The 26,178-nt window shown below is 46.8% G+C and overlaps 1 protein-coding gene across 4 annotated transcripts in view; it reads left to right on the top strand.

The window, feature by feature from the left end:
- BOK (BCL2 family apoptosis regulator BOK) overlaps positions 1 to 26,178 on the top strand; it is a 39,700-nt gene that overhangs the window by 3,432 nt on the left and 10,090 nt on the right. For 2 of the 4 annotated variants that reach the window (XM_082319212.1, XM_082319213.1), the window contains 3 exons: positions 1,702 to 1,830; positions 9,415 to 9,578; positions 14,577 to 17,775. In XM_082319212.1, coding sequence (XP_082175338.1) covers positions 1,702 to 1,830; positions 9,415 to 9,578; positions 14,577 to 14,702 — 419 coding nt within the window. In that variant the 3' untranslated portion in view covers positions 14,703 to 17,775. Of the gene's footprint in view, positions 1 to 1,701; positions 1,831 to 6,361; positions 7,042 to 9,414; positions 9,579 to 14,576; positions 17,776 to 26,178 lie in introns of those variants that run through there. The other 2 variants (XM_082319215.1, XM_082319214.1) reach the window with 2 other exon arrangements.

The raw sequence follows: 26,178 nt of genomic DNA, 5'->3' as shown, positions 1-26,178 counted from the left end.
CCTCTGCTTTTCTTCCCCTGCCTGCTTTTGTATGCCCTGTGCATTGCTGCAGGGCAGGGCCCGCTATAGCAGCATGTGTGCCTCCAACCAAAACCTGATCTCATCTGGGGCCTCCAGGCACTGCTTGTTAAAAGCTGTCACAGTGGCAGGCTACCAAGTGCTGATCCCAGCCTCCCATGCCTCCCTCTCAGCTACCCACAGGCAGGGCTATCCCCGTTTCCTTGCATTTACAGGGAAGCCTGTGCACTCCTTGTGAGGAGAAAACAGCTGTTGAGTCGTGCAAGTAATGTTCCCTCTTATCAGGGCTGACCATGTGTTGGCAGGGTTTCCTCTTGCCATCAGATTGTGTGGGACAATCCCACACACACAAAGAGCCCGGAGAGCTTGTCTGTGGAATTCTGTAGAGCTGGGCTTTGCCCGTGCTGTGCTGAGTACAAGTGACCAGTCAGATGAATTAAGGTCCAGTAGCTAATGACTCTATAACAAGCTCCTGACCTGGGGTGTCATCTTCCTTTTCAGTCCCCATCTAAATGAAATTTTCAGGAGGATCGGTTGCCCTCTGACTAGGGCAAGTCATCTGGGTCTTCCAGTAGGATGTCAAGCTGTTGCAACAGCTCTCCTCTTCCCCTGGGTGCTTCAGAGCACCCTTGTGCAGGAGAAAGACACAGAATGTCCTTCTAAATCTAAACCAAATAGAACTCCCCATGCACAGAGGGCCTTGGTCCCATGCAATGTTTGCATTGTGTAATGCTCCTACAGTGGCTGTGCAACCCTCACTAAGTATCTGTGAACGCCTATATAGAGGTAAATCTATTGGAAACTGGGCTTTATTAATTCTACTGCTCAAAAATGGTTTGTTTTGCTACAGAGGAAAAGCTTTACTGCTGTTGCCCAAGCTCCATAACACAAACCTGGGAGGAGGTTCTCTGCTTGTCCTTGGTATTTCCATCTTGGTCTTCAAGGTAGTCTAACACCTCCAATCATTTCCCAGCTGGGGAGAAAACCAACCTGGATGTTAAAGCACATGTGTGCGTCAGGAACCTTGTTGCTGAGGAGTCAACCAGGCAAATGAACACCTCTTTAGCCATTTGGAGGAGAGAAAGAACTCCAGATAGTCACTCAGTGCCTGTGTGAGTGTAAAATAGCTGAGCTGATAGTCTCTTTGCTCAATTAATGTTCTGCAGCTCTGGGTGGATCCTTGGCTTTCATCGGACTCCAGCATTCTTGAGTCGCTCTCATCTTGAGGCTTTTTTGTACAAGTCTGATGGGGTGTTAAGAAAGGGCGTATCTCTCAAAATCTTACATAGATGTACGGGCCTCCTTTTCACTTCTGAAGAAAAATGAGATGGCTTTACTTATCTGAGGCCTGTTTCCTCTGTTGGAGCAAAGGCAGGCATCCAGCCTGGGAACATCATTTATATTGGGGATCCCTGCAGCCACACCACTGGTAATATGGCCACTGCCTGTCCCCACTCCCTCTAGAAGTCCCAGGCACAGGTGATATTAGGAAAGCAGGGTGCGGGTGTCAGGGGGTTGCATCTAAATGACCCTAAGCATTCTGCTGCCTGTTTAAAATAAGGCAGAGCCTGGGTTAAGTCTCTTTGGCTGGAGGAATATGTGGGGTGGCCCCAGCTGTAATTCCTGCATTGTGAGAGCAGGACTTGTTGTACTGTGTGCTGACTCCTGACTGTTTGTTTCCAGGGGATGAGCTGGAATACATTCGCCCCAACGTCTACCGGAATATTGCCCGCCAATTGAACATCTCACTGCACTCAGAAACAGTGGTGACAGACGCCTTCCTGGCAGTAGCTGCGCAGATTTTCACCGCAGGTACTGTGCCCTGACAGATAGGCAGACAGGGCTGGGCAGAAAGGAACAGGATGGAGCCACCTATCTCAGAGAAGGCATGTTTGTGGGATGGCCTGCAAGGTGGGGCATGGTTTCTGAAAGGGCTGTGGGCAGTTTGGCAGTGTGCCCTGCTTTAATGATTTAATGAGAGCTCCTCTATGCTCTGTTGTTATGGCAGGGAAATGCCCTGTTTTATTATATCCTCCTGGCAAGTTCTCGCTCATTCTAGAAGGCATCTCCTGCCCTTCCTCATTAGGAGGTGATGTTACCTCATTGCGCAGGGAGGTCACTCATTCCAAGCTCCTTTGCTCACCATTGGCAACTGGAGAAGATTCATTACATGGGAGTCTCCCTTGTTCCAGTTCATGCTGCTGATGCTGGGAGCCAGAACCAACTCATCACAAGGGAGTTCCTCTTTTTCTCGCTTCCTTTTCCCCAGCAATAGCCAGAACTGCAATGGAACCTGCTGCTTCCAGTTGCTGCTTCTCCTTTCTCATACTTGGAGAGACAGGAGCCTCAGCCCTTGAGGCTAGCTGTTCCAGACAGGCAGGTGCTTTGAGCTTTCTCACTGCTTAGATGTGAATGTTCTTCTGCTTTTGTTTGGCTGGTCCCAGAGACAATTGTCAAAATCATGTGTCACAGCACAGTCTGTGCTTTGTTCCTGTGAGGGAACCTCAGCCTCCTTAATAACAGTCCCTGCCTGCGACTGGGAATGCAATCTGGGGGAATCAAGGGAAGAGAAACGTTTTAGGTGGAGATTTATGTCAGGCAAGTCCTGACACGGTTAGTAGGTTTTCTGTAGTGTGTCTTGTTGTGTTGTCCATGGAAGTAGATGTTAGAGACTGGAAACAAAAAAACAACAACCAAACAAAAAAACCCACAAGACAGCTGCTTGCTAACAGCATTGTAGTGTGAAAACACTGGATCCTGGGAAGTGTCACAGGAGGCAGTGATTCTTATTGCTTTGGGAGTAGTTGGTACAGAATAGAAGTCCAGGTTTCTGTTGTACTTTCAAATAGGCTTCCTCACTCAAAACCTTTTTATCTTCACAATCAGCTATGCATCTTTATGTGTATGAACTGCATGGGAACCACTGACCCGCTAGAGAAGCCCTGTACTGACATCCTGGACTTCAGATCTGAAGTGTGTTGTGGTGGAAAGGATAGATCTCTCAGAGAGAATGCAAAAGCACGGCTCCCAGCAGGTCTAGTAGGGCAGATTTACTCCCCAGATCAGGGAAACTGAAGCTGTGCCATAAGAAATGGATGGAATTGGATTCTGTAACTAGTACTACAGCCCTTGGCATCCTTTCAGAGCATGCCTGGAATGCAGATTGCCTTTGCACTGGGCTGGCTTGGGAGGCCATATGGTCTCAGAAAGCAAGAGCTAGGCAAGTATGGCAGGAATGTCTGTGTGTGGCTGCGTTCAAAGTGCAGGTGCCTTGTCTTGTCGCTTAATATTGAGCTTTACTTGCATCAAGGCTTACAGAAAAACAAAGGTCAAGTTTGCAGGCTCAGGTATTTGTATTGCAGGTAAGTAGGTTATCCTCTTAGATGACTATAGCTGACTACATCAGAACTGGCATACCTCCAAAGCTGAAGTGACACAGGGAATTAAGCCAGAAAGGTGGATGGCTGTAGGTGGAGCAGACTGTGCATGCTGCTATGCTGCACAAATGTGATACTGGGGAGAAAGCCCTGCTGGCATCTGGGAGTCCTGCTCTCACCAATGTATCTTGACAGATTCATTGAGAGCTGCATTTTTTGGTGGTGTTTAACTTCTCAGCTCAGGAGTCAAGGGAAAAGTGTGGATGGTTTAAAATGTTTTTTTGAAAGTAAAGCTAGAAATCGTAACTCTTGGTTTTAAACTTGGGGTTTTCAGGGTAGTAAGAATGGGATCTGGACTCATCCCTTTGAGGCTGGCAATGCTAGAGGCTTTGGGAACATGGTAGAAGCCCAGGCTCACGCTCTGTTGCTAGTGCTGCCCCTTGTCTGGGGACGCTGTGCTGCATAAATGGCTGGCAGTTGGCTGGCTGCATGGGGGGTGGATTCAAACCTTCCCAGTGCTCTGTATGCTCCATTTTTTCTTCTTTCTCATCTCTGCCTCAGAGCAACTAACAGGATAACCTGTGAGCATGGAGCTGGGCTTGTGTATTCAATTGCTTTTAGCAATTCTTCGTTGTAATTTCTCTTGCTAGAAGGCTGCTGAGTGGCAAAGGGGGAGGAGTTTGCTGATTTTTAACATTCCTGGATTCCAACTGCAGTCTCAAGACTCAGCATTTAATGCCAAATCCAGCAAATCAGAGTTGGCTGTGGCAGCCAGACGTTCATTCCTATTTTTTTTCATAGTTCAGAGGAAAGAGGGTCTTATTGAGCAAAGGAAACCAGAGACTCAAGTGCAGCCTGAGTTGTTGTGCCAATTGCCAACAGCTAAAGCATCTCAGCCTGTTTTTCACTGTCCAGTTTATTAAGAAAACAGCTACAGTCTGACACTGCAGTGCCTAGACAGTCTGGGGAGCCCCATTTTTCACTTGCAATGCCTTTCCAGCAAGGGAGCGGGGGATTTTGACCCTATCTTGCTGGAGAGGTTTTCTCCTTAATCTTTTACATGGCCTTCTTCCACACTCTGGTCTGGTTTTGAGTCTTCACACTGTAGCTCTGGCTGTGCTCACTTCCTGTCCACACTGTCTGCAAGTCTTGACTAAGAACAAGCCCCAGATGGACCTCTCAAGAAGGCAAGACTGAGGACATCTGACATCCTTGTTGGTCCCACTGCCTGGGTACATTGTGCCATATTCGACTTTAGAGCATTGCCTGTTCCAGTTATCTCAGGTTTGGCTTTTCTCTGGTGTAGCAAGGACAGGTGTTAGCAATTGAATCCCAATTACAGCAAGATTAACAGCTGAGAATATAGGCAGAAGGTGAGCAGGTCACAGAGCATGGTAAGGCTCAAGCTGTATTTTGCTTTCCTGTTTCCATACAACCTGTTAGTCATTCAGGGTGAGGAGAGCCCATCTGTGTGGAGACTGGCACCACAGAGCCCTGACCTGCTTTGGATGTTGAAGGGTCTGCAGCAGCATCACCTCTGTGACGATACCACTGATTCTGGTGTGTGGTCCAAAGCTGCTCTGAAGCCAGCGGGAGACTTTCCACTGACTTTGACAGGCTTTGAATTGGGGCCTGGCTGAGCTGGCATTTACATTAGCTGTTTAAGTAAATCCCAGAAGGCAGGGGTCACTTGGTGGAAAAACAGAAGAAGAAAAGGGAGACGCATTTTCCTTTCCTAAAGGAAACAGTTTCCTCCAGTTGGTAAGAGCTGCTAGGCACAAGGGCTATCTCAAAGCTTTCATCCTGGTTTTGTATTGTTTTAGGCGCTCATAAGTTTTTAATCAAGAGTGCTCGGGCTGAAGTGAACCCTGTACAACAGGGATGCATGGTTAATGGGTTCTAGGGAGAAAATACTTTTCTTTGCAGGAGCAAATGCTGTTAGAAATGCATCCCACTGCTTCCTCATCGCTTATGCCTTATGACTTGAGCTCCCTGCCTTGTGCACGTCCTTTTTGGCTTCTTTCTCTCCACCAGACAAAAGTATCTTGTGTCTGGCTGTATTCTCCCAGATGTTGAAATGTAGCACTTGATCATGTTTCTCTTAGTTAAAGTTAGGCTTTGATGATGAGTGGAGCAGAGGGAAGTTTATTTGAGTAACCTTAGATAGTGTGGTGCTCTGAGACTCTGCACAGTCATGTCTTATGGCTTCTTGAGCTCTCCCCTGGGGCAGGCAAGCTGATGCGCAGCAGGAACACTTTCAAGAGCGGTCCTCTCCTGCTAATTCATTTTCCCCTGGGCTCACCAGTGTTTACATACCTTCAGCTCCATGACTGGCCTTGAGTCTGCAACTTGTATTTTTTTAAAATGCCTTCTAAGCAGCTTTTCATATTTTCCATGTCCTTTTGTTCCATCTCTGTGAGCAGAAGTTTCAGAGCTTTCTCTGTTTTGATCACTCCTTTCTGGAACAGTTTTCCATTCCCTCTTGTTGTTAGCTCCTGTGCATGCTAGTCCGCACAGTGGGAAGCTGTGAATAGATTGCTTCTCTCGGTGATGAGTGCCTGTTTCACCCAATGTGTATGGCAGCCAGACCTTTTGAGGAATTTGGAGCATGACAATGTGTCTTCTCTGCTCATGTGTGCTGGCAAGATGCAATTCCAGCTTATGCTGAGGGATGCATCAAGCTAGTGTCACCTTGACCTTGGCCTGGACATTACAGGGGGCAGAGGCACTGCCCTCCCAGTAGATTGTGCTCCTCTACCCCTGCCAAAGGAATCCTTGAGAGAGAAAAGTTAATGGACCTGGTGTTCTGGAAAAGTGCTGATGGGGGCTGCTGTGGCCTGTTCCCCTGCCCTGCCTGGGGCTGGGTGGTTGTTGGAGCCCTCCTGGGGCAGAGGGACTGGCCATAAGCATGGCCCAGCTTTGGTCTAGAGCAGCTGTTAGAGGTGTCTGCTCTTCCCTTGCTTCAGGGCTCCCTTACAACACCTTGCGCGAACAAGAGCATAAGCTGTGCCCTGCTGTCTCGGGTGAGGAGCCCAGCCAGCCGTCTCCATCTTCTGCCTCCAGCAGTGGCAAGAGGAGGTTCCATGCAGAGAAATCGTGTGAGGATTTCCTCTTCTACCACCCCTGTGGCCCAGCTCTGGGCTCTGTAGGTAACAGGAAAAGCAGACTGAAAGATTGGTTTGACCCTTGTAGGCATGCTCTGTAAAGAGGAAGATAATGGGAATAATACTGAGCCCTTCACATCCACCACCGTGATAAACATTGGGCAAAAATTTGCCCTCTTCCTGCTGTCCGTGTGAAAGGGACACGGGCTCTGTCCACGTGCTGGGGAAGCGTTCACCTCGTGCAAATCCTGCAGCAAGCACCGCTACATAGCAACTTTGGCAGAGAAGCCAGAGCTGAAGAGCTTTCTCTCCATCCTCCCTGGGAGGAGACACCTGGACTGACATGTCTGTAGAGCAAACTGCTTTCCTGTCTACTAAGGAAATCATGGGTCTATTGAGCCTTTATCTTTCATAGGTTGTGGATAAACTTTTCTTCTGTTGGAAAGAGAAACTTGGGTTTAAAACAAAGTTAATCAAGACTGCAGCTGTCTTTCTCTACCAGGGTGGCCTCAGTCCCCTGTCAGTCTTAGTTACTGCCATGTAAATATCTCAAAGCTAATGGACGTGCTTCAGATACTTAAGAAAGAGTGCTGTCACTAAAAGATTGGGAATAAGCCAGTGAACTCTTCCCTGGAATTTTGGGTAACTTTGGTACATGTAACTCAAGATGCAAAGAGCCACATTTCTGCAGGGATGGAGAACAGCAAAAACTGACTTACACTAAAGCTGAGTATAAGCCAGCTGAGGCTCTGGTCCGGGAGATTGTGGTCAGCAAGAGGTAACCCCTTAAAGCCTCTTCACTGGGTGGAGAGGTATTGTCCTGCAACAGGACAGCCTCTTTCTTGCCGGGAGAAGCCCTCTGTCTAGTATTTTCTCATGTGGTTTCATAGCCTCTTCCTGGCTTGTTTTGTTGGCTGTCATGGTGACACGCAATGTGAGACAGACAGATAAATAGTGTGAATACCACACAGGCAGTGAACTTCCTGAGTGACAGCTCTGGGGAAGGGACACCACAGAGCCTACTCAGAATATAAAATCAGAATGAGAATAACAGCCAATTTAGCTATATTAATAACTTCCTCTGATCTTGGAGATAGTGTTGGTGAAGGACAGAGTATCACAGAGACTCTGAGCTACTGCTGTTACTGTTGCTACAGAGCCTCACAAAAGGATCATCTGTAGATTTTGATCTCATATCTGTCACGAGTGAAATGAACACTGAATGGATTTTCTTCAGTCTAACAAGCCATTTCTGTGGCTGACATTTGAACAGTTTCTCTAAAGTTTAGTACTTTTTTATTAAAAAAAAAAAAAAGCAATTCCTGTAAGTGTTAGTGTGGATGTCCCTTTTGAGGCACTAAGTAGAAGGATAGTGGAAATGCTCTGAAACCTGCACGTATTGTAAAGGAATGTGGGGAGCTCTGCTGAGGTGTGAACAGGCGTGAGGAGTCTGGAGCTCCATCCTGGAGAGATGGGTTGGGGTGCCTGGAGATCTGGGAGTGAGATGCAGGAGAGAGGGAGACTCTTCTCTTCATTTAAATTGTATTTAAGGGTTTACTTTCTTAGCTGATAGATTGCTGAGCACATCCAGTTTCCTGATTGTGTGTTTAACCCCTTCTGGTCCTTAGATCTTGTGACTGAACTAATCTTTCCTTCCACTTACCTGTTTTCTTTCTTGTTGCAACCCAGCAAGAACAGTTTTGTGTGGTTTTTAAATACTGAAACTTCACCTGGCTTCTGGCTGTGTTTGGGAGAGACCTTGGACAGACTCCGTAGAGACCTCACACTGTAAAATACTTCACAGTATGCTTGTCAAATACTGCTATTCCAGATAATAAAGTAAGGGGGGGAGTTAAACTTCCTGGTGGATCCAAAGGAAATCCACACGCCATTGTGCTGTGGTAGTTCTTCTGCATGAGTGCAGAAGGGTTGCATTTTCAGGTCACTGGTCCTGACAAAAGCCTGATGAGGGATTGCTGGCTGCAATGTTTAAGCATGGAGAATGTATGCCCAGTGGTGCTGGCAAAGTGCAGGGGAGACCCAGGGAGGTTGGCTGGCACCCAGAACTGAGCTTGAGAGCTTATTGCTACCCCTAACAGGAAGATGACTGCTGCTGGGACAACTTCCATGGAGCATTCACTGCTGGCAGGTCAGCCTAGCAGGAAGGCTGTTTTCTGGGAGATTAGATAACTGACTGACGCTCTGTCCCTGCACTGCCTTCAGTGAGATAGGATATGCAATGTTAAGTATTGTAGGCAGAGTGGCCAAATTCTTGAAGCTACCTGGTTTTCAGGTGGAGATTGGGGCATACTCCTTACATCAAGGAGGACACCAGCCCTCTTGGCCCTGTAGCTTTGCCTGCCTTTTTTGCTCTTGTGTCATGGTAGACTGAAGATGCTTATCTCACATGTGCTTTGTGTGCCACATTGGAACAGTCTCCTCTGATCTAGAAAAAAACAGGAACGTTTTGTCTAAAGGGTGTTTAATAGTTGTGCTGGTGACAAAAGCCCCAGGTTGCTCATACTCTTTGAATTCAATTGCCTCCTGTGCAGCATGTGCATGGCTGAGAGTTAATGGCAATATAAACTATGGTGGTGCACATCTTCCCTATTTGGTGATGCCTTTGGTCTGCTTTGTCCAAAGCTGTGCACCCAGTGCTGAGAGGGGGTCAAAGCATGCCCAGGTCAGATCATTTAATTCTGCTCCTCCAAGTGGAGAGTTTGCCCCAGTCCTGGTCCCATAGTATTTTGTTTCCCCAGTGGTGGAGAGCATGCAGAACTGTGGCTGCACCTGAACTCAGAGCTGCATGCATGCAGTGTGGGCACATGTAATGAAGGAGAGCTGTTTCCCTTGATTATTCAAGACTGAGCTATGTGCGCATATGTAAATCTGAATGACTTTTCTTCTTTTCATAGGCATAACGTGGGGCAAGGTGGTGTCTCTCTATGCTGTGGCAGCTGGGCTGGCGGTGGACTGCGTGCGGCATGCACAGCCAGCCATGGTTCACACCATTGTAGACTGCCTGGGAGAGTTTGTCCGCAAGACTTTGGTGACATGGCTGAAAAGGAGAGGAGGCTGGGTAAGAGATGCTGTCTGATCAAGCTTGCTTCCACACATGCAGACCAGAAAATATCCTGATTAATGAAAGTGAGAGTGCCCCCACTGCAGCTTTATGCAGAAAAACATTGAATGAGATTCTCTTCACTGTCCTGCTTACACCTGTGCTAAACTCCATACAGCTCTGTTACTGCTTCATGGTCCCATCCTCGACAACATCAGCTATTCTGGTCCTCAGCTTCCTGTGTAGCTGTGCCAGACTAATTCAGTCCTGACCCACCAGGGCCTCTTCTGTTCCTGACCTGAACATCTCTGGAACTGCCAGCCAGTCATAGCAGGAGACTGTAAACAGGGGTCATTCTCTTGGGCAGCTGTTTTCTGGAAACTGAAAAAAATGAGGCCTGCCAACTTAATTCCCCTTTCACCTGCCCCACAGTTCCCCAAGTCAAAGCTTAGTATATTAGCATGACTTGCCAGTGTAAGGAATTTTAGAGGGATATTAAAACCTGGTAGTTTGTGCCATTCCCTGACCTGACCCTGATGATGCTTCTTCTGATGTAGCTTAAATTGTAGCACACTTATGCTTTGAAGGGCACTCATAGCACCCATCGACAGTGGGAGGGCTCGTGGCTCTGTCACTGTCCTGCTCTGAGACTGTGGGTAAGGCACGGTGCTGCTCTGCATTGGAATGTGGCTCCATGTCATATAGCTTTAAGCATCTGATTTCTTTGGTTCTCTCTATACGCAACAGGAAATACAATGCTCCTGTGGAGGATGGTTCAGAGTAAGAGCTTTACTTTGGTGCTGTGGAATAGCCAGACACCTTTCTAGTGACTGCCCCAGGAGACTGAGATGACTGGTTGATTATGTTAGCAGTTGGCAGCTGGGTGATGTACACACGTACCAGGGTCTCAGTGCCTTTCTGGCAGGGATGTAGATACTCCTTGGAGCGATACAGCCAAAAGCGCTTTGGTGTACTGCCTGGCAGATGCTGCCTGGAGCTAAATATTGCTGTATGACACCACTGAGCTCATGGGACATCTTGTTCCCAAGGCATGTACTCTTTCCAGACTGAGCAAATTCCCTCCTTTCCTAGAGGTGGTATTTATTCCTGAGCTGTCAGGAAATAGTCAGGCTCCCCATCCCGCACAGACCCGCAAAGAGGGAGATGTCTTTTTCCAAACTGAGCATTGCTCGTCTGTGCTGAGACTTCCCAAGTGTGCCTGTAGCTGATTCAGTTGCCCAGTTTCTCCAGGAGTGAAAGCACCTTTTTGATGAAGGGCAACTGGAAAAGGAGTGTTGCTCTGATTTTGGATCCCTTGTATTTACTAAGTGTCATTGCTACCTTAAATCATCCCTGCCCTCTCTCAAACTGTGTGACCTTGAGGCCAACTGAGTCAGGGAACTGTTTGGTTGGGTTGAAAAGTGACCTTTGATTTGACAGCCCTGATCTGTTTCATTTTGTGTCCGCACAAATAATTGTGCCGAGGTAGGTGAAGAGGATGTCCTGGGAAAGGGACTGATTAAGTAGCACTGTTCCTGCCTGTGAAATCCCTGCCTTGGTATCACTTGAGGCTTACTTTAACTGGTTACCTGTAGAGCTGGTTGAAATGTATTCTCTGAAACAATTTTTCCTTTGGAAAAAATCCAGCTTCATTAAAATTGAAATGTTGCATCGGAATGTGTCTCCTCCTAGTTCCCAACTAATTTTTTTCTTTGTTTTGGTAAAACATCCATGTTCTGATAAGTTAGCATCTTGTTTTAATTTTTGTGTTACATTATTAGAGTTCAAAACAGGGTGTTTTGCTAGTTCCAAATGGATATTTTTGGAAAGTTTGTTGCATAGCAAACAAGCCACAAAACCCATCCCCAGACCAGAAATGGTTCTTTGCAGCTGAGGAGATAAGTCCTGTCCACTGCTAGCTCCTTCTGCCGATCATCCCTCTTTGGATGGCCAGCACATTTCTATTGGAGTTGCTGAACCTAGATGGCTTGCTCTTGGGGTCTGGCCCTAAGAAAGGGAAGCCAATCTCACTGCCCCCAATCAAACACAACAACTGTAAAAGATGCTGGGTTGTGCTGATTACAGCCTGTCTCCAGTGCCCTTATCAGCAATTTTGGGCTGCAACAAGGAGATATTTTCCCTCTAGAAATGAGTGGTTCCTTCAGCCTGGGGAAAGGCTGCTAATCCTCTTGCCGCCTTGTGCTGTGTTTACCTGAATGTTCTTCCTCTTGATCTAGGCACTGCAGCATGAAATTTTGCAGCCTTGTTCACAAATGGGCCAGCTGAAACAGCTCTTTAGTGGGGACCCTTTCATCTGCTGCCTGACCTAGCTGGTTGTTAGTTTGTCTTGGCATGGAGTCCTTGTTTCCCCTGTGCACATGGCCCCTGTCTCTTATGCATCAGCTCAGGTTGAGGCTGCCAAGAGGAACCACCGTGCTCCAAGCTGTTTCAGAAAAGCCACCGTGGAGATCTTGGAAAGGCATTTGAAACTCTCCACTCAGCAGTAGGTTCCCATACTGCTTCCACAGGGTGGAGAAAGACCCTACCCCTCAAAGCCCAACCCAAAACAAACCTCTTAGGAGAAACAAGAAATCTTTAACCCTTTGAGGCATCATCTCACCCTGGGGAGAGTTTGCAGCCTCAGCAGTGGCTTTACAGTAGAAGAGAAAGATTTTTTTTTTTTAGCAGCTGTTACATGTATTTGCTACAAAGAAAAGCATGTGACTTGAACTTGTTTGAATAATTCACAAGCGAAGATCAAACTGCCACTGCAACAGTTTATCAGTGCCTCACAAGACTCAAAGACCTGTTTTATTAAGTAGCTTTGAAATTTTCAATTTCAGTGCCTTATCAAGTATGCTTTATGGATAACAATAGCTAAGGCAATTGTTAAACAATTGAGCAATTTTGTTTATCTAAGCAAGCACCATACAAATTTGTAAGTGCTTCTGACTGCAGCTCCTCTTGATTAGCTGCAGTGAGGTCATTGCTTTTGGTAGGGCATAACATAGCTTTAAGGAGTTCACACTTTCTCATCTGGAAGTTAACCCTCTGCAGCTATAATCAACCCGATGTGCATATTTGGGCCTTGTACTGGTTCACATGAGGCACTAAAGCCCTTCAGAGCTGAAGTTCCTTATTGATCAGCTACTCTAATATCTGAAATCATGTTCAGACAGGTACCTGCATGTCATGACAACTTCTGACTAAAGAGACAGCTTGACACAACTGTGTTTTAAATAGGACACCATGCCGGTCCCTAAAATTGGACAGGCTGAATCAGTTCAGACTTTTTTCAAATGCAAATAAGGTGAGTTTGCTAAGCCATCACAGAAAGCATTTAGGCAGACCCGTTTTACTTTCCTCCACAATACAGATAAAGTATAAAAAAAACCCTATAAGCACTGGTACTACATTGCAGCATCTTCTGTTATGTGCTATCTTGGCTGCTTGCTACGTTTGCTTGTGCTTTTGTAGCTATAGGCAACAGCACTTCCACACCTTCATGTTCAGCCTCAGGAGCACCCCGTGTGCTGATTCAGCTTCCTTCTGTCATCCTGTTTCTTCCCATCTTTGCGTGCCTGTATTGCATTCCTCCTGCAATCTCTACTTGTCAGTTATTCGTGGGCTCAGCATCTCCTAATGCTCCCCGGAGAACAGCGGTGTGGGGTGATTCAGTGTGCCAGCCCTTCAGACTTCCTTGTGAGGGAGGAACTGCTAGAACTGCATGGGAGGCTGTTGAGGCTGCTGGTCTGTAGATGAAGGTGGAGTCTGTTAATGTGGCCGTACTCACTAACCGGGGATTTTTCCCTTCAATACCCCTTTTGTTTTCTTCTATTTATTCACCAAGGTGGGTCAGATAAGGCTCACCCATGTCTTGAACACAGGCGGAAATACTGGAAAAGATCATTGGAGTATTCAGCAGCTCTCGTGTCTCATTTTATGGGAGGAACATTTCAGGATTGAGAGTCTGACTTCCCTTTGCTTGGTCAATGAGAGACTTGTGTCAGAAGGCAAGCTTGGAATACTGCTGAGCTAAGCTTGTAAAGAAAAAGCTTTTGGGGCTGATGAATATTTGCCCTCCTTGTGACCCGATTCTTGTTCACATTTGCCACCCAAAAGCCTTTTCTGAAAGCCACATCAAGTTGATGTCCTAACGGTGCGCTCTCTGTTACAGAACTACAGTCCATATCTCCTTGTGCTAAGCTGAAGTTTAACCACAAACTCAATTATATTGCTGGCAGAACTTTGTTTCCCTCACCAGATTATGCAATTTTCTATCTACCTCTGTCCTGTTTGCTTCACCCTCCAGACATTTTCCACCTTCTCCCCTTGTCAGCTGAGATCCTGTCTTCATGAATTTGCTGGATTGTTGTTATTTTTTATTCATTGCAGGCCAGCTTCTATTCTTGTTAATACTTGAAACCAGCTGCCCAAGCGATCTTTAAATCTGGCCCACGCGTCTGGAAGGCATCTCTGCCAGCATACATATTTCCACAAACAAAGCTTGCATTGCTTTAGATTTAAATTGGGGGTTGGCTTGCTTGAATGAGTTCCAAATAAAACATTAAGGCAAGAGAAAAAGTGCAAGCAACTTGAGCCGATATTAAACAGGATGACCTCTGGGAAGCATCTTGCTTTACAGAAAAGGATGAGAATGCTGATATTGCCAAGGCTTCCTAGCTCTTTTGAAAAGGGGAAGAAAGTTTCTTTTATTTAGCTATTCAAAATGGAAAATGGTTGACAATCTTCCTGTAGCATTTCTTCCCCCAGGGGTGGCTGAAAAGGGGGATACTTCACCTTGTTGGTGCAGAATGAAGAAAGTGTATTTCGCAGAGCTCTGGAGCCTGGTTTAATAACTTGCAGTATGTGGAAGTGTCAGTGTGTTGACAGTATGGCAAAGTGGTGCTGCAGCAGTGGTGGCACGGTGCCGTGGGTCATGGGGCTGGGAGAGTCTGCAGCAGTGGCTGATGTGGTTCTGGGCATCTCTGATGATCTCTGTTCCCTCCTCATTAGGCAGACATCACAAAATGTGTGGTGAATACTGACCCCAGCCTTCGCTCCCACTGGCTTGTGGCCGCTGTTTGCAGCTTTGGTCACTTCCTCAAGGCTGTCTTCTTCGTCCTGCTGCCTGAGAGATGAATCCAAGTCACCAAGTGCAGCCCCCCTACCCCATCTCCTACCGCCCCACTCCAGAAGCAGTGGTAATAGCAATCTTTGAAGAGGAGGAAGAGAAGAACCAGGACAAACAAAAAGCTTGTTCTCCTCTCCCTTCAGCTGGGAGCAGATGATCAACCACAGTCTCCTTTTTGCAGCCACAGGAGCTTCTCTCACCATTAATCCTTTCAACAGTCTTGCTTCCCTGGTTGACTTGTCTGTGTGGCCTGGACATTGGCAGTCCCTGGGTACGCTGATTGCAGCTGTGTGCAGCATGGACTGTCAGACATCTGTTCCTTATGGCTGTGTTGCACGCTTATGCTGGTGCCATGCGGAGGGGAGGAGGAAGGGGATATTATTTGAAATGGGATAGAAAATAGGGGAGGGGGAGAGTCCCTCCTTCACTCCATGTGATGCCCCTTTCAGTCCTCAGACTCCCCTTGTGTCGATTCTTGTTACATTTGTGCTTAAACTCCCTCTCCTCCTTTATACCTAACTGACTTGCTGGGCTCTGCCCTCAGCACAGCACAGTGGAGGGGATAATGCAGCTGTGGGTTTTTAACATGATAAAAACAAACATACTGTCACCCGATGCTTCTCCCTGACTCATCTTGGAGATCAGACTGAGGGGCTGTGTCAGGGGCAGGACTAGAGGGCAGTTGCATGTGATGCAGTTTGCAAGTGTATTTCGTTGACCCCTCTTGCTGCACTCACACACCATTTCAAACACCAGAGTGAGGGGCAACGCCTTCAAGCAACAACTCGGGATTGAATTTCATAATGAAGAAAAATGTTTTCTCCACTGAGATTTCTTCAGAGCTAAGCGTGTAAGTAGGAACGGCTGGAGGGCATGGGCAGGAATTAGGGAAAGAGTAAGTGAACTGTCTGGTGTTGTGAAGGGGGAAAGCTGTGTCAAAAGTAGCTGATCTATGTTTCTCCTTTAATATCTTTGGAAGTACAACTTGCAGTCTTTATGGCAAACAATAAAAGAAAATAGGTGGTGTTTCACTGTTGCAAAGGGTATTGTATTTGTTTCCAGAGTTAAAAATTCCAAAAAAGGCCAGAACAGTGCAGAGACAAACACTCAGGCCATGCTAAAAATACTTCAGCTTTTCCCCTGGTAGAACATGTTAACATGTTAAAACTACAGCTGGCCCAATTCATGCTAGGAATTTAACCCATGTTGTTACAATGTCAGAAACGTGCTACGTTCACTGACAGAAGCAGCGCCTCGCTGCTGTCAGCAGGGGAAGGCTGTGGAGCCTCTTCTCTGCCAAAGCCTCGCGGGAGACACCCTGCTCGGTGCCTTGCTCCCAAGAGCGTGGTGTCACAGAAAAACATTGTTCTGGATTAAGAACATGGGGCATTATTGAAGTTTTTGCTGTTTTTTTTTTTTTCCTGATTTCCTTCCCACACCCTGTTTTTAGAGGGGCTTTACTGTTTCCTTCCAGAAGTTACAAATGGGTTTGAGAATAAAGCAAAGCCTTTGCTTTTCGGTTATATCTGTTCGACAGGTTTCTGCTAGCTGTTAGTAGTGCTGTGCTCTGACCAACAGAACCACTGGCAGAGGATATGTGGGTGGTTGCACAGTCCTGCTTTTGACTGGTCCAGCCTTCTGCACTTCTGCTGATGCCTTGACATATGGGTACCAGGCCCAGCTTTACCCGTAGTACTACACCCGCAGTGAAGGGTGCTTTATCAGCTCAGTCTACTAGTATTTTTTCAGTAGTAAAGTAATTCTTGTGGAGAAAAACACTTAAAAGATAACCTCCCCCTCTCCCCAATCCCCCAACAAAAACACTCACTGAGAAGGAGACAGCATCCCGTTCCATATCAAAGCTGATGCTACCTTTGACAGTATCTAGGCAGACTTTGGCTACACTATTAAAAGTTGGGGGGTGTTATACTGATGAAGTTCCCAGTGTGGATGCAGCTGATGGTGCCCTGAGGTTGGTGCATTTTGTGTGTGTATAAAGCTTGCAGCTGTTCCCCAAATAAAACCAAATTGCCAAAGGAATATTTTATGTTTTTTCTTCCTGACATAATTATGTTGGCATTACGGGTTTTTCTGGCACCACTCCCACTTGGGATTTTCTTCCTCAGATTCCTGATAGATCTGGCTATGGAAACTTAGACAAGTGTAGCATACGTGGTGAACTAAACTAATCACGCTTTGGGCAGCACAGAGAGGATCCCCTCTGATCTGCATTAGATGCAGTAAAAGCCATATAATTCATTGCAGGGGGATGCAGCTTTGTTGTCTTAAAGGAGCTTATGAAAAAGTAGACTTTGGATTTCTGGAAATACCCTGGTTGTGTGCAGACTTTGACTTGGACAATTTCGCAGCTCATAAAGTCCAGCTTGCCTTATCATGCCTAGTGTTTTATGAAGTGTATGTGAGTTAATGGAGCTTGCACAGTTGAACACTGGGACTGTCAAGACCTTTCTCAATTTAGATGCTGTTTTGAAATGTAATACTTAAGGCTATGACTGCTTTTTCAGTAAACAAGTGATATCAGAGGGACTATTACAGAACATAAAGAGTTAAATGCACCAATTAAGTGGGTTTAACAAAAAGATAATGATAAGCCAAATAAAGCAGCATTGCTGGAAAGGAATGTGTGTGGGTGGGAAGGGGGTTACACAGGCAGGCAGACAAAGACTCAGTCAGGAAACTGCTGATAATGAAGAGGTGGTGGAGCTCCCCACAAATAGGTTTCAGACTTCTCTGGCTTTCGCCTTTCTTGTTGCATTTGCTAGTCTGTGCAACCTATGTACTGGAGCTGAACAGTGTGCTGCTTGTCTTGCACTTAATGTTGAACCAGGACGATACTTTTACCCTGCTCACTTCTGCAATAACCACGTCAGCACCAGTCTTGCTACCAAAATAAACATCAAACAGTATTGTGGACACCGCTGTGCATTTGGCAAGGAACAGTCCCGAGCCTGATGTTGCATTCAGTTTTAGATGTAATATTTAGGCATTTCAAAGGACTTCCAGAGGTCTTTTACAATCTCAACAGCTCTGTGGCTCTGTGATATTTCTTTTCCCTCTTCTCTTTTGGCCAATCCTACCTGATGGGAGACATCAAGATTGGTTCTTTATCACCCCAATAAACATGTTCCTTTTATATGATTGGTGATGGTCCTAGGAGTGTGTCTAATTTATTTAGCTGTTAAAGAAAACCAAGAATGTAGGTACCAAGGTTAGTACTATTATGCTTCTTCATGTTGAAAGCCTGGCTGTTGTTCCTCTTCCAGCATCAAAAAATGAAAACCCCCAAACTAGCCACCTCACATTTTTTCCCCCAGTGGTTCCAATTACCTGCTTGAGAAAATTGCTCGTAGTGAAAGTTCCCTTCATTTTTTTTAAGCAGTTTTGCTCACATTGCATGTTCTGAGACTTACCTATGCACAAACTGTCTTGAGGCGTTGCTCCCTGTCGCCAGTCACCTTTCAGTCCACTGCCCAATTTTGTCCCCTTTTGCTGAAGGGCAGCAGTCACCACAGGGGCAGGGGACAGACCTCCTTTTAGCACCGGGAAACGTGGCTGCTGTTCGCCCCGTTAGGCAGCAGTCACTCAGCACACGTAAAATCCAGCCAAGCTTTTGCAGCCTCCTGCCTTGCTGTCACACCAGAACAGGCTGGGGATATAGGGGGAAGGTGAGGCTGTTGCCGTGGCGGCCAGGTGGAGGTGTGGGAGATGTCTCGGGAGTAGTGGGAGGAGGGAGAAAGGGTTGGAAATGGGGAAATGGCACCTTAAATATTTTAGTGGATATGGAGTATTTTGCAGATGAGAGTGACCTGTGCATTATTACAGCGGGGAATGTCAAGGTCAGAGAGTTGAGCTTGCAGGAATCTGAGCTTCAGCACTCCTTTATTCACAGGAGAACTTGCTCCAGTAAGGATTATCCACCCCCCCAGTGCCATCTTCATTCTTGGTTTCTTTGTAATAGACCTACATTCAGTCAACGGAAATATTTGCTTTATCAAAAAGGTAGGGAGCAGAAAAGCCATGTCAGCTTGGGTATTTCAGTGATGGGCATTTGAGCAGTGCTTATTGTGTCCTATACCTGACATTGCTCCAACCACAGCCTTGCTTATACTGCTCCCTTGCCAAACATTGGTAGTAGGTTCACCTTCTTCAAAGCAACTAGAGAAACTGAAGTGATCTCAGTCTCGCAGCAGATGTCACTTGTGTTCCTGCACTGCCTTTTCTCCTGTAAATGGAAAGAAAACAATCTGTGAAGCCCTTAATTTATCAGACTTGCAGCTGTATTATATACTGAAGTGCAGAACAATAGCATCAGGGAGCAACACTGAGGTTTCCTGGAAAATTGCAATACCAAACTTCCTCATTTTCAAACTTGTTGTTTAGACCCTGAGAAAAAGCTCTGCCTATTCTTTTTTTTTTTTTTTTTTTTTTTATTCTCCTTTTAATGTGCAAAGGCTGCAAGTGGTTTTTTGTGCACGATTAAACTGAATATGAAGCTGGTTTCAAATCCCTTAGACTCTGAAAAGATCAGGCCCCTAAGGCATTCCAACAGCTTTGCCAAGAGCCTTCTTGATGTGGCTCTCATCAACATGTGACTCCTTGAATTTCTTTACTGTTGTTGTTTTTTTAAATCTAGTATTTATAATTTTTATAGGCATAAATTTGCCACAGATTAATTATTCTCTTAGGGCAACATAAAAACAATGCGTGCTACTACATTAAAAACAAAACAGCAATTTAATGTACTGCTGGCAGAGTCTATAAATTTCTTCTATGCAAGTGGTTTGACAGATGGAGTTTAAATACTCCCGCAGAAAAGCTTGTAACCTCTTTAATCCAAACATTTTGACCCACTGGGATTACGAGCCCCTAGCATAGCTAAACAGAGTGATCCTTGGTTGAACTTTACACCGTCACCCAGGACCTGGAAGTGCATTGCACGTTCAAGCAGAGTCTGTGGGAAATAGAGTGCTTCTGGGTCAATCACACGACATGCAGTCCCTGTCCAGACAAGGTCAGATGGAAAAAAAGCTTCCCCTCTCACAGGAAAAAAAAAAAAAAAAAAAAAAGTGTTGGGAAGGGAATTTCCAGCTTCCTTACAAGCATATTTCAGAGCTTTAGCTCAGAAGAAACTTCATCTCTTTTCTCTGCCTATAAACCAGCAGACAGCACTAGAGCCCATCTTCTCTATCACTGCAGGAAGACTTGACGATACATCTCTACTTATGTCAAATACTGAACTGTGAAGCTAAGCTCAGAAAAAATGCACTGAAGAGGTCAATCCCCTGTTATTAAAAATTTCCACTTCTGGTCCTATCTCATGACCTTCACTCATACTTTTGTTAAGCTCTGCATTTAAGCAAGATAAGGTGTGTTTTCTACCTCCAGAACACCCCCATCCCCTGCTGGAACATGACTCACACCGGGCTTCAGTCAGCTGAAGGGCAACTGATTTGGACTTTGGAGGACTATGGGCAGTACCAAGTACCTTCATTGTCACTAATCTGATGGGAGCTGAGAGGACTGGCCCCTTGGCAGGATCAGGCCCTGCAGTAGCTCTCTCTGTCCTGCAGCACTAGGTACTCCCTCGCAGTTATCTCGCCTGACTTCCATTAGGCAGTAGCTGGAGTTCCCGCAGCCGGACCCTGCAATGCAGATCCATTCTCCCAATGCTCTGTGACACTGTCAGGTAATATAAATCAACCCGGAGGTTGAACTTGAAGCCCTCTTGGCATCAGAGTGTCACCTTTTTGCTCCTAATGTGGAGGCGTGAGTCAGGAGCTGCATGGTGGCTGCCACGGGGACAGTTTGTTCCTGTTTTCCACCAGAACTGAGTGTGGATTTTCTGGTAATCTAAGAAGGGGATTAAAAATACCCCAAGCTTTTATTTTGATCTCCTTGGCACTTAAAAAAAATAAAATTAAATCACTGGTAAGCTGTTAGGACATACTTTGCTCTCAGTTCCTCAGCCAGGGGACGGCCAGACTGCCCTTCTTAAACCTGGCAAGCTTCTGCTGGCAAAAATCCCTTGCCTGTGCTGTCAGGCTTTCCTTCTCAATGCTTTAAGTGTAGGTTTGCTGCCAGAGCTCCTGGGGAAAGGTGTCTGACCCCCATGGCCATCTGACCCAGCAGGTTGTTTTTTCTCCCAGAGAAGGCAACCCTTTCCAAAATGGCTGGTGCTACGGCAGAGTTGGGTGCTATCCTGAACAGCATCATATCCGCAGCGATGGCCTCATTGCCTGGTGTATTTTCCCTTTTATTAGGGCTGGCAGCATGCATTTATACAGGGTGGAAAAAGGAGAAAGCACAACGGGCATTTGAAAGGGAGCAAACAACCCCAAAAGCATTACGTTGTGTTGTGTTGTGTTGTGTTGTGTTGTGTTGTGTTGTGTTGTGTTCAGAGCCTCTCCTGCCTGCTGAAAGGGTTTGGGTACATGCCATTGTTTCCTGTTGGTACTCACCGGGCTGATGCGTGCTGTGAGCCTGTGATTTGTGGCTAATGATTGATAGATTACTTGAAGCTGGGAAAAGATGCTTTGAATGTCAGTGCCCTTAGTTTTTATGGCTTAACTGGAGAAGGAGAACAGCACTACTAAAAATACTTACACATTCAGTCTAACCTTGCCTAATGCCTCTGAGAGAGAGTAATGGATTCACAAAGTGAAGCCAAGGCTGTTTATTATTACAAGCAATAAACCTACTGGAGTCTGTAACTAGCTAGATCTAAATTATGAGACATCCTTCCCAAACCCCGTGGCACATCAGTGGGAAGACTGGAAAAATTGCACAGCAGCTTTGCTTAAATTTAAGCAGTTTAATAGTAATAATAATTTTAAAAAAAGTTACTAGAATGCCCTGTGTTATTTTGACATTGCATTTACAGACTTGAGGTTTTCTGTAGGGGTGATGACTGGTTGGAGTGAGGAAGCTGCATGGGGTAGCTGAGTAGGATGTCTCTGTTAAGCACATTAATTTCTGCTACAGTGAGCTGCTGTGAAATAGTTACATGTCTAGTGCTGTGAAGGCTGTGTAAGAGGAGGTAAAAGTCATGGTAATATTGCTGCTGCAGTCAGCAGGCCAGCGTCTAAGCTGAACAGGACAGCCTGGCCTCCAAAGGGACCACTCAGGGCTGGCTGGAGGCTCAAGGAGATGCTTTGTACTAGGTGACGTTTTCAAGGCAGCCTTCAAAACCAGCCAGGCTCTCTGCAAGCTGCCAAGCTGTGCCAGGGTAAGGCATTGTGGTAAGAGCATCTGTCAAGAGTGGGCTTGAGCCTGAGGTTGTGCCTGCAGCCAGGTGGGGATTCTGCCCCAAGGCAGGAGGAAAGAGCACTGCCGTCCATCAAGAGGGATTAACGGGTAACATTATCCCCATCCCTCCATGTGGGCAGGCTGTGAGTCTGTCTGTCTGCACAAGGACTCAGGGTGGTGCAAACTTGCCCTCTTAGGCTGCAAAATGTTGAACTTGTGTGAGTGAATGCTCAAATCTAGTTTCTAACAATTTCCAAAGTGGAGGAGAGCTGGGCTGGGGTTCATAGCATTCAGTCCTGAGCTTAGCACACGTACTAAGTCTGCCCTTAGCCTGCCACCAGAGCTGGCAGAAAGGTTGCCCCGTCAGTTTTAGGCTTCAGCTCTAGTTTCAGAACTGGAGCTGGAGGAGAAGGAGCATGTAACCATCGGGTGATGGGCAAGGACACAGCAGCTCCCTGAGCAGCCACTGTGGTGAGAAGGCAGCTTGGCACCCACCTCAATGCTTTGGCCCTTTAGATCGTTGCTGTGTGTCATGCCAAGGGGCTGCTTATATTTGCTGCCTTCTGGGGCAAACACAGCTCCAGGGCTGAGCAGAAACAAAGTCTTGGGGACACTAGGAGCCTGAACTGACAATATGCTAAGATTAATTTGCAGTGACTTAAATCAGCCATTTAGGAGTTCATAAAATGTAAAGCCCTGAAGGAAAGGAAAAGGAAAAGCTGTAAGGAGAGCAGTGTGGTCCAGGAGTGTCCTGTGGATTCACAATGTACTTTCCAAAAACAACTTATCTTGTGAAGATAGCTTCTTACTAAGAAGCATTTGTTGACTGCATATATTTATGTCTGCAGACATAAAAATTTCAATCAGCCCCTCTTTTGAAGGGAAGAAGAGCAGCTGAGAAAACATTTGCCCTTTTTCAAAGAGCTTTATTTACGTTGGGATCAGGGTGATTCAGCATAGAGGCACCAGCCAGGGCTGGAGGCAACGCTGCACTTCCCTTGAAGACAGGGTTGAGGATTATATCAAAAGCGGAATTTAATCCTGCTATCTTTCACTTAAAAGATTTAGCAAAGTGCCTCCAATTTACTTCAGCAACTTCTCCAAGGACAGTGATGTCCTCAGGCTTTGAAGGAGTGAAACGCTGGGCGACTTGTCTCAAGGAAACATTTTGAGAGCTAGCTGTGGTCAGCTGGAGAACGGGAGGAGTCTTCCTGTGCTTGCAATCTTTCCCCCAGTCTTCCCTGGCTGCGGCTGGCCTCCAGCTCATGTCTCAGCAGGGCTGCGAGGCAGCGCTGTGTGTGTTGCCGGTAGCTGTAGGACTGCCGGCACGCCAGCCTGTGCTGGAGCAGCCGAGGCTGCGTGGGCGTGCAGAGGGCTGTGGGGGTAGCAGGAGGAGGAGCAGGACTGCATGCAAATGCTGTTTTCTGCAGCATTTCCTGGCTTTTTCAGTGACTAGTGATGAACTAGCTATGCAGGAAAAGGCACGTTAAAAAGAACACAAAATGCACTTACATTAAGCTCTTGTGCTGAAATTTCATGGTGCTGTGGTTTCTGCATGGCCCGCCCTGACCCGTCACCACTGGTAGTGCTGAACTGCTCCCATCCCATGAACAAAAACCAAACAGTGAAGGAAGAAAGGAGTACTAAGGGAGCAAACAGGATAATCTGATGTCCTACAACTGACATTGTACAAAAGACCCTACTCCTCAAAGGGATTAAACAGGAGAGCATAGCTGGCCTCTGCCTTTGCAGGGTGCATCATTCCCATGCTGACCCTGTTTGTAGAGGGAGGCTCTTCCCCACGGCCTGAGTGCTCATGGTGCCGGCTTTGGGCCAGGTAGGGGCTCCCGGGCAGTGCTGGCGCTACAGGCAGGCAGCATGCCCGAGCCGCTGCAGTGGCTGGCTGCCACACAGATGCCAATGGGGGACAACAGCCTCTAAGCGTGAGCTGGTTGCTTTCTGTGTCCCCCACCTTATCTGACTTAAACTTTAATTTACAGAGCACAACACTGGCTTTAAATGCTTGGGAAAAATTATGAATATCCATCCCAGGCTCTCAGTGCCGGGCTGCATGGGTCCATCTGGCTTTGCACATCCCTTGGGCGGCCAGGAACCCCAAACTGAGGGGTCAGACCAGGCATGTGGCAAACCTGCTCAGAGGAGAATGAGAAGATGCTGTCACTCTCTGGTGGCACTGGGAGACAACCAAAAGACAACTGGGCCAAAGCTGGCAAAAAAAAAAATCCCAGGAATTTCACAGAAACCAGGGAACAATTTCTAGCAGAGAAACTGTCCTTACCTTACAGTTATGCTGTGTGACAAAGACTAGATGAAGCTGCAGCTGCAGTGAGTCAGTGGCAGGCATGGAGCTGCATGGAGGAGTCAGAGTTCAGCAACGCTGTGGTACGCGAGCCTTGGAATGCAGGGGAGCATCACGCAAGACACCGGTGCAGCAATCTCGTGCAATAACAATAGCACGAAACAGCCTCTCCGATTAATCCTGTGTGTAGATGTGTGTTGGCTCTCCCATGCCAATTTACCGTCCCTGCCCCCAGAGGAGGTGTGAGGCTAATGAGAAGGTGGGACATGCTGCGGGGACATGGCTGTGTTAAGCCTCTGGGTGATGCTGAAAAACCAGCTCTTCTGTCTTCCTCCTGCACAGTGCCATGCGCTGGGTTTGCCAAGTGCCTCAAACTTGAAGGCAAGCAAAGGGCGCTCCGACGAGGGGATAGTCTTTCAGTACTTAAAGGGGGATTTTAAGAAAGATGGGGACAGAGTTTTTAGCAGGGCCAGTAGCGGTAAGACAAGGGGTAATGGTTTTAAACTAAAAGAGGGTAGATTCAGACTAGATATAAGGAAGAAATTTTTTACAATGAGGGTAGTGAAACACTGGAGTGGGTTGCCCAGAGAGGTGGTAGATGCCCCATCCCTGGAAACATTCAAGGCCAGGCTGGATGGGGCTCTGAGCAACCTGATCTAGTTGAATATGTCCCTGCCCATTGCAGGGGGGATGGATTACATGACCTTTAAAGGTTCCTTCCATCCCAAAGCATTCTATGATTCTATGATTCCATGGTACTTCGGGTATAACCACCTGTGCTATTAAACCAACAAAATTGGTAGTGGTTTTTGGATGGGTTGACACCAAGCAGCCTCTCCTGTGGCAGGAGGGGTCGTTAATCATGTTTTACCTAGTTGACAGCTCCCGAGCATGGACTTTGCTGGAGCACGAGAGGCTGAGAGAGCAGAGCAGGGTTTAACCTGCCCCCTTAAAATGGACAGGTTTAAGGGGGCAACGCTGCCTGCCTGCCCCTCCCCTAAAAGCCTGGTGTGATAAAGAGCAGCAGCCTCTCCCGGGGAGACTGTGGGCAGCCTCCAATGCTGCTTCCCATGGCCGGAGCTGGGGAAGAGCCCGTTGCCATGTCACTGCAGACCTCCCATTCACGCTGCTATCTTGCCACCGTTGCATGGGGGAAGGCAGCAGCATCAGTGCATGCTGGGGGAGCACTCAGTCCCCAACGGAGGTGTATATACATGGCACAGACAAATGGGATTTACAGCCACTGGCTTCCTGGCTTTACTTTCCAGGAGCAGGAGTGTCAACAGTGCACAGAAGACAGAAAAACAGCTCGAAAGAGTGAAAACATTTGAAAACGTGCCTGTTCTCCAGGCACTCCTGGGAGAACATAAACAGAGTGTTTGGAAAAAACACCAACACCTTCCTCTCCTCCTTTAGTAACAGTTCAACCTGCTGAAAGTATGTTATTTGTCTTAAAAACCAATCTGGGAACCTAAACATCGCCCTTATCCGTGCAGCTCCGGTATCTCTCAGGCAGTCCTAAAGCCCGCAGGCAGGAAGGCAGGCAATTGTCTTACCTCACCTCCCAGGCAGCAGCAGTGGTGCTGAGTAGACCCACACACAGAGAGATGGTCCATTTTCTTTTAAAACATTTGTAATTAAGAGCTCTGGTTCCCTGGTGATGTGTCCTATAAAGCATTAAAAATAAAGCCATTAAATAAAGGAGGCACCGTCGCTGCTCTTGAAAAACAAAACAAACCAGCAAAAAAAACATGCACCAGAAGGAAGCAGAGTTTGGGCTGCTTTTCCAGGCTCAGGATGCTGCTTCTGCAGATACAAACATTTATGGTCATGCATTTGTGAATGCAATTGAAGCCATGGAGCAGAGTTACCACCCTGATGTTATCTGCACAAACTTG

This window comes from Platalea leucorodia (genome assembly GCF_965183815.1).
Source record: "Platalea leucorodia genome assembly, chromosome: 8".
NCBI lineage: Eukaryota > Metazoa > Chordata > Aves > Pelecaniformes > Threskiornithidae > Platalea > Platalea leucorodia.
The sequence above is the reverse complement of the archived record's forward strand: the minus strand, read 5'-3'. Positions and strand labels throughout refer to the sequence as shown.